The sequence below is a fragment of the Maylandia zebra genome, linkage group LG17 (genome assembly GCF_041146795.1).
Source record: "Maylandia zebra isolate NMK-2024a linkage group LG17, Mzebra_GT3a, whole genome shotgun sequence".
NCBI lineage: Eukaryota > Metazoa > Chordata > Actinopteri > Cichliformes > Cichlidae > Maylandia > Maylandia zebra.
In genome coordinates, this window is record NC_135183.1 from 37,907,640 (window position 1) to 37,918,339 (window position 10,700).

Consider the following 10,700-nt stretch of genomic DNA (forward strand, 5'->3'; position numbering starts at 1 on the left):
AAATCCAAGCCCACTACTTCCATATCTGAAACAAGATAACTACTGACCATCTTCTCCTGACCCATTGTACGTAAAAGAATGCCAGTTTTCCTTCCTGAAAGTTTCAGCCAATTCATGAACCCTTCAGTACAAAATGAAGCTGAACTCCCAGGATCTAGAAAAGCGTAGGTTATCAGTGACTGATTATCCTTTCTTGGACTTCACTGTAACTGGTATTATGGACAGAGCACTATTTTGCCCACCGGCCGCAGTCACTTGCAATCTTCACTTGTCTTTTGACAAACTCAACAACATCACTAAAAACCACTTTAGAGTGAACCCTCTTCAACAGATCGGACGCAACATTTCCTGATTATCCCTGATTGTATAAAGCAAGCTTTTCATAACTGCTTGCATGTTAGCAGAGACATTAAACTCATGCAAGGACTCAACATCTCCCATTGCATTACAACATTGCCTTAATAAAAACCCATATTCCGGCAAAGCCTTCACATCCTCAGATTTTAAAGGAGGTCATTTACTGACCCTTTCATAGGCAGCAGCAATTTTCATCGAATTGCCAAAGTTTTCCAGGAGCAAAGATTTAGCTTTAGCATATCCATACTCAGCAGGCATATACTGACAGCTTCTCACCATTTCTCTTGGATGGCCTCTGGTGTATTGCTTGAGAAAATATAAACAATACTTAGCACTGTGAGCTTGACTCTCCACCATGTCTTCAAAAGCTCTCATAAAGGTTTGGTATTGCAACGAATCACCATCAAAAAACTGAATGTCACGCCTTGGTAGCAAAAACAGAGAATGTTGCTCAGCCAATAAAGCTGCGTTTCGTCTTGTGACCTTCATCAGGGTCACCCAGGATGACCCTGATGAAGGCCACAAGCCGAAACACGTTGGTCAGGCAATAAATCTTGGACACACAATTAACAGGAGCAATATCCCCCACTAATCTGCCTATTAAAACTAACTCACTCAGCCTAGTCTTCTGTGCATACTAGCAGTGGATATTTATGTACCATACTGTCAGCTGTGAGGAAGGCAAACTGTCTTAAACAAACTGCGGCGGTACTCCCGAGCCAATGGCTTCAGCCGCCTGATGCACAATAACTAGAAAGCAAATCAGTACAATGCCTAATGCAGCTGTACCGCTGAAACCTAACAAGGGAATAAAACTGAAGGAAATCTGTTGTGTGAAGCCACAGGCTTACTCTAAAGGCTGCGTGGACAACAGCAACAGCAAACCATAAAACTCCCACCAATAAAACTCATCTATATATAAAAAATCCAATAAAACCTAAAAAGTCTTCTGTTGACAAGATGTTGCAACTCCTCCAACCAACAGCCGCGGCAGGCGAAACATGAGGACACAGATGACATGCAACAATAAACACATGAGATGCACTTCTATACTATTTGCTCCTTTAATTCCACATTGTACAGGGGGGGGCATTTATATGAATACACCGTAATAACATGGGAATGGTTGGTGACATTAAAGTCCTGTTGTGGCACATTAGTATATATGAGGGGGCAAACTCCTCAAGATGGGTGGTGACCATGGTGGCCATTTAGAAGTCGGCCATCTTGGATACAACTTTTGTTTATTCAATAGGAAGAGGGCCATGTGACACATCAAACTTACTGGTAATGTCACAAGAAAAACAATGGTGTGCTTGGTTTCAACGTAACTTTATTCTTTCATGAGTTATTTACAAGTTTCTGACCACTTATAAAATGTGTTCAATGTGCTGCCCATTGTGTTGGATTGTCAATGCAACCCTCTTCTCCCACTCTTCACACACTGATAGCAACACCGCAGGAGAAATGCCAGCACAGGCATCCAGTATCCGTAGTTTCAGGTGCTGCACATCTCGTATCTTCACACCATAGACAATTGCCGTCAGATGACCCCAAAGATAAAAGTCTAAGGGGGTCAGATCGGGAGACCTTGGGGGCCATTCAACTGGCCCACGACGACCAATCCACTTTCCAGGAAACTGTTCATCTAGGAATGCTTGGACCTGGCACCCATAATGTGGTGGTGCACCATCTTGCTGGAAAAACTCAGGGAACGTGCCAGCTTCAGTGCATAAAGAGGGAAACACATCATCATGTAGCAATTTCAAATATCCAGTGGCCTTGAGGTTTCCATTGATGAAGAATGGACCCACTATCGTTGTACCCCATATACCACACCAAACCATCACTTTTGTTGGTCCAACAGTCTTGGAGGGATCCATCCAGTGTGGGTTAGTGTCAGACCAATAGCGGTGGTTTTGTTTGTTAACTTCACCATTCACATAAAAGTTTGCCTCATCACTGAACAAAACCTTCTGCGTGAACTGAGGGTCCTGTTCCAATTTTTGTTTTGCCTATTCTGCAAATTCTGTGCGCCAATCTGGGTCATCCTCGTTGAGATGCTGCAGTAGCTGGAGTTTGTAAGGCTGCCATTTGTGAGTAGCTAATATCCGCCGAAGGGATGTTCGACTAATGCCACTCTCCAGTGACATGCGGCGAGTGCTACGCTGTGGGCTCTTGCTGAATGAAGCTAGGACAGCCACTGATGTTTCTTCATTAGTGACAGTTTTCTTGCGTCCACATTTTGGCAAATCCAACACTGAACCAGTTTCACGAAACTTAGCAAGCAGTTTGCTAACTGTAGCATGGGAGACGGGTGGTCTCGTAGGGTGTCTTGCATTGAAGTCTGCTGCAATGAAACGGTTACTGCGTTCACCAGATATCAACATAATTTTGATCCTCTCCTCACGTGTTAACCTCTTCGACATGTCAATGGCTGTGAACAAAGAGAAACTTGTAAATAACTCATGAAAGAATAAAGTTACGTTGAAACCAAGCACACCATTGTTTTTCTTGTGACATTACCAATAAGTTTGATGTGTCACATGGCCCTCTTCCTAATGAAAAAACAAAAGTTGTATCCAAGATGGCCGACTTCTGAATGGCCACCATGGTCACCACCCATCTTGAGGAGTTTGCCCCCTCACATATACTAATGTGCCACAAACAGGACTTTAATATCACCAACCATTCCCATGTTATTACGGTGTATTCATATAAATGGCCCACCCTGTACTCTCCACTATATAAAATCAGTACGAGGTGTGTAAGACTGCAACTCTTTCCTGGTTGCAACGCTGGATAGTCATGTGATTTCTAAAACAGAGATATTGAGCAAATGCAAAAAATCAAGCCTATGGACAGGATTTCTATTTACCCTCTGCTTGTTGGTAGGTAGATGACATTTTTGTCCCAAACCAGCACACTCATACTGCTGCATTTGTCTTAAAACCATACTTGTGTGCATATCTCAGAATGGATATAGTATAAGTTCAAATAAAATAATAAAGTTTTGGGAATCTAAATGTAATCCTTCAAATGTACTAGTTTACAGTGTTATCATTTTAGTTGAACAAGGAATTGATATCTGGAGAAACAAGGAAAAAGAACCCGTGCAACAGACACCTACTCATAGTTTGGCACACCTTCTTTCAAACATGCAAACATCGTTGCTATGTAGACAAAGGCTCTGTTCATTTTAAATATCAGATTCACCCAAACACTGCATGAAAGTGAAGCTCTGCCCCACAAACTACTACAGTCTCTAAATGTATTATATTTGGGTGTTTGTGGGCATTCTCCACACACAACAAAAGACACTTTATTGACCGCGGTTAAAAGAGAGAAAGATGGTAAGCACACTGATGTAAACTAAACCCTAACACCTCTACTAGGAACAAGCATAACCACAGGTCAACTTTCCCATCTCTGTTTTCCCAAGAAAACTCAGCAAACTCTCCATAGCCACAGCTCTTGGCTCTCTTCCTCCATCACTTTCACTTTCCTGACTTTGTTGATCTATGACCACAAATAAGCACAAGAGTTACAAATTGCAGTAGTTTTCATGCTGAAACTCTCAATTTAAAAGTGTTTTTAACAAGCTGCTTTTAGTGATGATGACAGGCTTGATCTCGTAGCCTTCATCCTGAACCCAGAGTTCTCTCAGTGGTTACAAAGTTTTACTAAAAGGCTACAATCCAGCAGTCAGTTATACGTTTATTCAGTTATTCGTTCAGTCTTTATTTATATGTATTAGAGCATTGCTCTGCTCTGTTTACATCAAACCACTGGTTTTAGTAGTTCACTCTCAGTCACTTAACTTCTGTGCAGCCAATTTAAAATACTTGTTTGAATATTCAAATACATTCAGTACCAGTCATGCTCACATGTCCAATGGTTTCACTGGGACTGTGTGTCATGACCTCCTTTGATAAAGAAGAACAGAGTGTGACTGAGTGCTGGAGAGGAGAGACATCAGAGTGCAGAATAAGAAGTAAGTGAAGAGTTTGTTGTGTCATCTCTTTTTTTTCTTTAGTGCTTGATGTTAATGATGCTGTCAGTTCAGTTATTTCATTTATCAGAGATTCTGATATTTCACTTGTTCAGTTTTCTTTATTATGGATGGAGGGTGAATATACAATAGAAACTTAACCCTTTCATGCATGAATAGTGACAGTGTCAATCTGGATTTTCTTTTTCTTAAGTATTTTTATTCAACTTTAGACATGAAAAAATAGATTTTTGATCTTCGCTTTTTTAAAACATGTACTTTTCAGAAGAGTTTAACATCTCCACTTAGGTGGACAACTGGTTGACCAGTGTGCGGCAGGGTACGGAGTTACACATCAGTGTCCAATGTAGTTTATGTTGAAGTGTACCATCAATAGCTGACCACTGTAGTGACACTGTGCCTTAAAGGGTTAAATAGAAATATAAAAACGTCATAAATTAGCCTTGCAATCAATCGGACTATGTTAAAGTAGCTATATATAACATGTCCCGATTCACAAGTGATGTACCCTAAACAACAACATGTGTAACATGTTCCTATTTTTTTACAACAGTATTCATGGAAAACTAGCAACTTCTCTGTCCACATTTCATGTTTTCATGTGCTCTCTTTTTATATCATTTGCAAGTTGTTTGCATGTTTCCCTCCATCCTATATGTTACTCCATTTCCTGGAAACAGATTCAATTCTGTAATCTTGATAAAACAGTATACTTATAATCGTGACCAAACATTTAACAGTACAATGTTAAAAACATCAACAAAGTCAAATGCAAGGAATCTTTCTTTAGCTTTCTGTCTCAGCTAAAAGAAGACAAAGATGTATAAAGCTGACTTTCATTGCAATTGTTTTATTTGGGTTTTCTCTACTTCATTCTACTTTTACAGAGTAATTATTTAATATCTGTGGCTGAACTTCAACACACAATGGCAGAAAAACCCTTGACAGACTGGGACAGTGGTCTCTTGGATTGCTTTGAGGATGCGAGTACTTGTAAGAAGAAGTTTAAGATCGTTTTCTTGTCATTTCTGGGGTCTTAGGCACTTCAGACATGTTACCACTTTGGTGATGTATTTCTGTTTTTCAGGCTGCTATGGTTTTTGGTGCGGCCCCTGCCTCACCCAAACTGTCGCAGGAAGGTTTGGAGAGAACAATCTTCTCCCTTTATTTGATTTAATGTTTGCTCCTTCATTCTATGGGATCCCTACTTGTCCACCTCCTGCAGTTTTATCTGTAAGGGTTGCCATGCGAAACAGATATGGCATCAAGGTATGAAGCAGTGACAGTGAGACAATATCATGAAGCAGAAAAGGAGAAAGAAAGAAATAATGGTTTTACCGTCTCTCTGCAGGGCTCTCTCCTTAACGATATTGTAATTTCCAGTTGCTGCGCCACGTGCTCCTGGTGTCAGATGCATCGTGAGTTAAAGCATCGTAAGCAAGGCCCCACTGTCATCAACATACAGAATAACAACATTGTGAACATGCAGCCTGTTCCAGTCATGCAGGCACCCATGATGATGCCTGTACAACCAATGCCAGCTGCTTATATGGCTCAACCAGCAGTCACTGTGATCACACAGTGACGCAATCCGAGTTTGTGTTGATGTTTCTATCAGTGATACGAGACAATGAAGTCATTTTGAATTGAGATTATCGTTAAATATTTCTATCAGCTTCCTAATAATCATAAAAATTACATTTAGTTTAAATGTATGAGTCGCCTTTTTAGATTAGTCACTGCATAGCTTCAGTAATAATACAGAGGATTGAATTTTAGTCTATTAATTTTTCTGCTAATGAGAAAAACATACTTTCATGTAGAGAGCTAAACGTGGTGTTAGATCTGCTCTGATGCTAAAACTGATGTAAAGTGTTTTTTCATCAATAAAAATATGAAATCCAAGACATTTATGATCTCATTTATGAATGAATGAATGAATGAATGAATGAATCTCTGTCAGCTTGAACGTGATGTCCTACAAAACAGAAAGCATGGGCTTAATTTGACCTGGAAACTGTGTGCAGATAAAGAGCTTATCAAATCACACTATCAATGCAAACAGCTTCAGAGATCTCACACATGGCCGACTTATCCACTGTAACACAGCAGTGTCACAGGAGGCGTGGCTTCCAAGCTGGAAAAAATTGTTTAACACCAGTTTATTATTTTAGCCATTGTGAAAAACACTTAAGTGAATGCTTCACATAAGTAAAACATGTAAAGCTAAAAGAGCCTGCCTGCGGGTCTGAGGCGGCGCTGTGGCTGGTAGGGCTGCAACAATAGGGTTATACAGCTGGGAGCAAAATCTAAACTATAAACTATTATTACTAAACTATATTATTATTATTATTATCATTATTATTAATCTAAAACTTTTTCACAAATGTCAAAAAATGAAAACTCAAAGACACCAAGAAGTTGAATTCTTTGATCAAAATCTTACTGATTTTGGAAGGAGTGCTGCAAAAATGTTGGCCTGATGTAGAAGAAAGAAAACATTCAGACTCAAAAATGAAATCTGAAGGATTTGAAACCAAAATCAGGAAAAGCAAACTGCTGCAGTGAGAGTGCTGACAGGGAGCAGAGAGATCATATTATATATCATATAAGATGTGTCCTACTGTGCAAATGTCTAGTGAGGGGGGGGGGCATGGCTACGTGCAGGCGGGAAAGGGGCAGTAAAAGAGTTTTGGAGGGTCAGTTTTTTTCTGTGGTTGTACGAAAGAAGGCGACCATTAAAGTTGGAGTTACTATGCCAGTTGTGTGACTATTGGACTAACAGCAGTGATTACTCAAAGGGGATCTTCTGATTGTTTTCTCTCTAATGCTATGAAGGGTCTTACCTTAGAATATATAGATGAGATGACTGTTGCGCAATAATTCACACACTTCAACACTCACCCGTTTTTCACAGAAAGAAATAAAGAGTGTAAACAGTTCATGTTACAAAACCTCATGTTTTATTTTCAGTGACGTTTGATGAGTCAGTTATTGAGAATGTCAGAGGTTTTCATGTGCGTGAGTTGAAGCTCTGCCTTTCCTTACAGTCCGTGTATTTTCCTTCCTGATAAAAACTGCTTGCAGTATGAAGAGCCTTTTACTAAAACGATGAAGCTGGGCGTGCCCGCCTTCACAAAATACCTGTTGGCAAAACAGAAGAGATTCAATCAGGAAACCAGCATGAAGGAAAGTTACAACAAGCAACGCTGGAAAACAATGGTACAAGTAAATTCTCTAACAGTTAATAACCCCTCAGGTATACATTTAAATCTGACATAAGGAAGGAAGTCATCTATAACAAGGAACTCACAGCAGCACCTAATAAAAGGAGCATTATAAAGAGAACTTGTCTTGAGGAGTGCTCTTAGTGACCATCGTGTAAATGAAACTGAAACCACTCATCAGCAGAATAAATTATTAAATCTACCTTTTGTGTTGCAGTATTTTCAAAAGTGACATCTCTGGGTCGACTCGGTAAAGTGTCTCCTTCTCCTCGTCCTCAAAGTAAAGCTGTGAAAGACAACATCAGTTATTTGTGGGAAAAGTTTGATGACTGAAGCCAAACACATTTCCCCATTTTCAATCTGAAACAGCCAACCAGTCTTCACTCGGCTCCACCTGGAGCCACTAAAAGGCTTTATACAAGTTTGATCATTACTTTAATTGATCTCTGTTCTCATAAAATAACACCCCCACCTCCCCACCTGTAAGCCCAGCATACAGACCTGCAGATTTTGTGGGAGGTATTTTCTGTCCGCGTCCCAGGGTGGAAGTTCTTCAAACATGACTCCCAGGTGGTCTGTGAAGCTGAGAGATGCAAGAGTGACTATTCTCCACACTTTACTGCTTCAATTTGCTGTCCTACATAAAAGTGTCATTCTTTAAAAACCTTTTAAAAATATTTTGCGTCCCTTTTGCTCAACAGTGACTCCCAGTGGTCACAATTGGCATTTACATTAAAAAAAAACTGGCTATTGTCGTTTATGCTGCTCTAATAAAAGTTACATCTCGTGTCTTACTTTAGTCAAACGATATCTGAAACAGGTCACAGATCAAAGAGTGGAGGAATGTATAATCAAAACGATCATCAGTGATATTTGTATATAAATTTAGCGCAATCTTGGTCACTGAGGGCAGGAGTCGTTTACCAGCTGTTTTCACAGAAAGCCGAGATGAAGTCACTCTGCTGATGTTCGGGGTAGAGAAAGAGAACGGGCCACTGCAGAGAGCCCTGCTCATCTACGAAGACCTGAGCCCCGGTGACCTCCTGAGAGCTGAGGCCATCCAGGCTGAGCTCCGCTATCGCCGCAGGAGAGCGTTCGTCCTCATCTTCACTGTCGGAACCGCTCCGCTGAGCCCTCGCAGGCTGCACGAGTTTGATGCCTCGATCCTGTGTATAGACGCCAAAATCATAACTGATATAATTTCGTTCTCTGCGTTCATTTTTCACTTAGATAGTGAAGGCAGTTTAAGATGCATCTTCTAATATGTAGGGTCAGCCTCTTGACTTAAGCTCCTTGTAGAATCGGATGGTTTGTGGCGGTTGCCCTGGCCCAGGGTGAAGACGAGACCTGCGCTGGTAACGCATCATCCAGTGATGGGCCCATTAACTACGAGCCTGTGGCTGGGCTTGGACTTGATAGCTAGGCGCCTCCAGCAGGGCTGTGGCAGCATCTGGACTTCTGGTTTCTAACTATAAATCTGCAGCAGCAGCCGGGGCAGGTAGCTGCCAATTAGTGTCAAATACAAATATGTGTGTGACGTGTGAGCGACGTTAGATGCTCCATCTCTAATGCTTACCTTTATGGCATTCAGAAGAGCTTCTTTCTCACCATGCAACTTCTTTTCTTTAGCCTTGGCCTTCCTGGCATCTCTCTCTGCTGCTCTCTTCGATACCAAAAACAAATCAAGGTTTATTTCAGCGCTTTAAAGATTTCACCACTTCTAAAAATAATATATAAAAAAACAAGGATCATCTGAAGTGTAGTTACTTTGTGCTTATCTGCCGCTGCTCTCAGCTCCCGCAGCTTTTTGTCAGTAGGATGAACCTTGAGCCCGTCCTCACACCACTGGATGGCCTCTGAAAAGTGGCGCAGCTCTATACAACACTGAGCGCCTGCAGAAGCACAAACATGGGATTCATTTGCTTTCTAAGAGCTATAACCGACAGAAATCTGGAGCATCTAAACTGAAACCAGCACTAGATTTCCATGCCTAGTAACACAATGTCATCATATCATAGCAGTACATGTTAAAAACAGTACCCACCTCTGATCAAGGCTTTCAGGTGGTCTGGCTTGAGCTTCTTTGCAGCTGCAGCATCATTCAAAGCAGAGCGCATATTTCCTGAGTCACGGAAAAAAGAAAAACCCAGACATATCTTTTTTAAACAATGTCATCTTTTGTGAGAGCAAAAGGACATTTGGATGCTTTTTTTTTTACCAAGGTAAAAGTGTGATGCTGCACGGTTGGTGAGGAGGACAGCATTGAGGTCCTGGTCTGCACATTTCTTCTTCAAACCCGCTGTGTAGGCCACCACCGCCTTTTGGTAGTTCTTCTCTTTGAAATAGGCATTGCCTTCATCTTTCAGGCTTTTTGCTTGTTCTGGAAAAGAACACGTTTCTCACATTTGTTCAGCTGTTTTCACGAATACATTCAAAGCCTTGGAGGAGAGAAAGCTGTGGTTCGCACACCTTCAGGAGGCCGGTCTTCGTCGTGGATAATGGACTGGAGGCAGGCTAGTTCTGGGTATTTCTGTGGGTCGATCTCTTCGGGGGCGTTTTTCATGAACATGGGTATTTTATTAAACTCCTGCGTGAGACAGCAGTACATTTTGGTATTACCTGATACAAGTAAAGCCATGGCCGGTAATGCCGATACCAATATGGACACTTTAATACTTTTAACCTCTGAGGGCAGCATACAGAGTCGGAGATTAACCATTATTAATTTGTAAGCTCTGAACACGTTTTAATAATCACTGTGATTTTTACCTTTCAGCTTCATGTATTTTGAAACTGATTTTTTTCTTTGGGGGGGGGGCTGGAATCTAAATGTGTCTGTGGGCTATAAATAAAATAGATGTGACAGTCAGCACAGAAAGGTTCGGACACAATTCATTGGGCTACAAACTGAAGGTGGAAAACAGAAGCAAAGTATCGATTCTATCGCGCTAGTATCGATCCGATACCAGCACTGGTACTGATGCTATTTTTCGATATCTTCACGAGATACTGAGCATGTTAGCATCTTGTTGCTAACCACCAACATAAGAACAAAGACGTGCTAACACATTTTATTCAGGTTCAAGTGGCTTTCTATCTAGTGC

The 10,700-nt window shown here is 41.0% G+C and overlaps 1 protein-coding gene and 2 long non-coding RNA genes across 3 annotated transcripts in view; 1 reads left to right on the top strand and 2 right to left on the bottom strand.

Annotated features, from left to right (window-relative positions):
• The first annotated feature begins 4,312 nt into the window (after positions 1–4,312).
• Positions 4,313–5,837, top strand: LOC143413189 (uncharacterized). Its single transcript, XR_013093810.1, has 4 exons — positions 4,313–4,351; positions 5,257–5,362; positions 5,457–5,638; positions 5,721–5,837. It is a non-coding gene; the product is annotated as an uncharacterized LOC143413189 (long non-coding RNA).
• On the bottom strand, positions 4,547–5,798 carry LOC143413190 (uncharacterized). Its single transcript, XR_013093811.1, has 2 exons — positions 5,708–5,798; positions 4,547–5,600 (listed from the first exon to the last, which is right to left on the bottom strand). It is a non-coding gene; the product is annotated as an uncharacterized LOC143413190 (long non-coding RNA).
• A 1,472-nt stretch (positions 5,838–7,309) lies between the features above and the next one.
• ttc4 (tetratricopeptide repeat domain 4) overlaps positions 7,310–10,700 on the bottom strand; it is a 3,710-nt gene continuing 319 nt past the window's right edge. The window contains exons 2-10 of the mRNA XM_004553851.3: positions 10,066–10,183; positions 9,815–9,976; positions 9,641–9,718; positions 9,364–9,488; positions 9,173–9,259; positions 8,521–8,762; positions 8,098–8,179; positions 7,800–7,882; positions 7,310–7,513 (exon numbers count right to left, since the gene is read on the bottom strand). Coding sequence (XP_004553908.3) covers positions 7,414–7,513; positions 7,800–7,882; positions 8,098–8,179; positions 8,521–8,762; positions 9,173–9,259; positions 9,364–9,488; positions 9,641–9,718; positions 9,815–9,976; positions 10,066–10,183 — 1,077 coding nt within the window. The 3' untranslated portion in view covers positions 7,310–7,413. The remainder of the gene's footprint in view (positions 7,514–7,799; positions 7,883–8,097; positions 8,180–8,520; positions 8,763–9,172; positions 9,260–9,363; positions 9,489–9,640; positions 9,719–9,814; positions 9,977–10,065; positions 10,184–10,700) is intronic.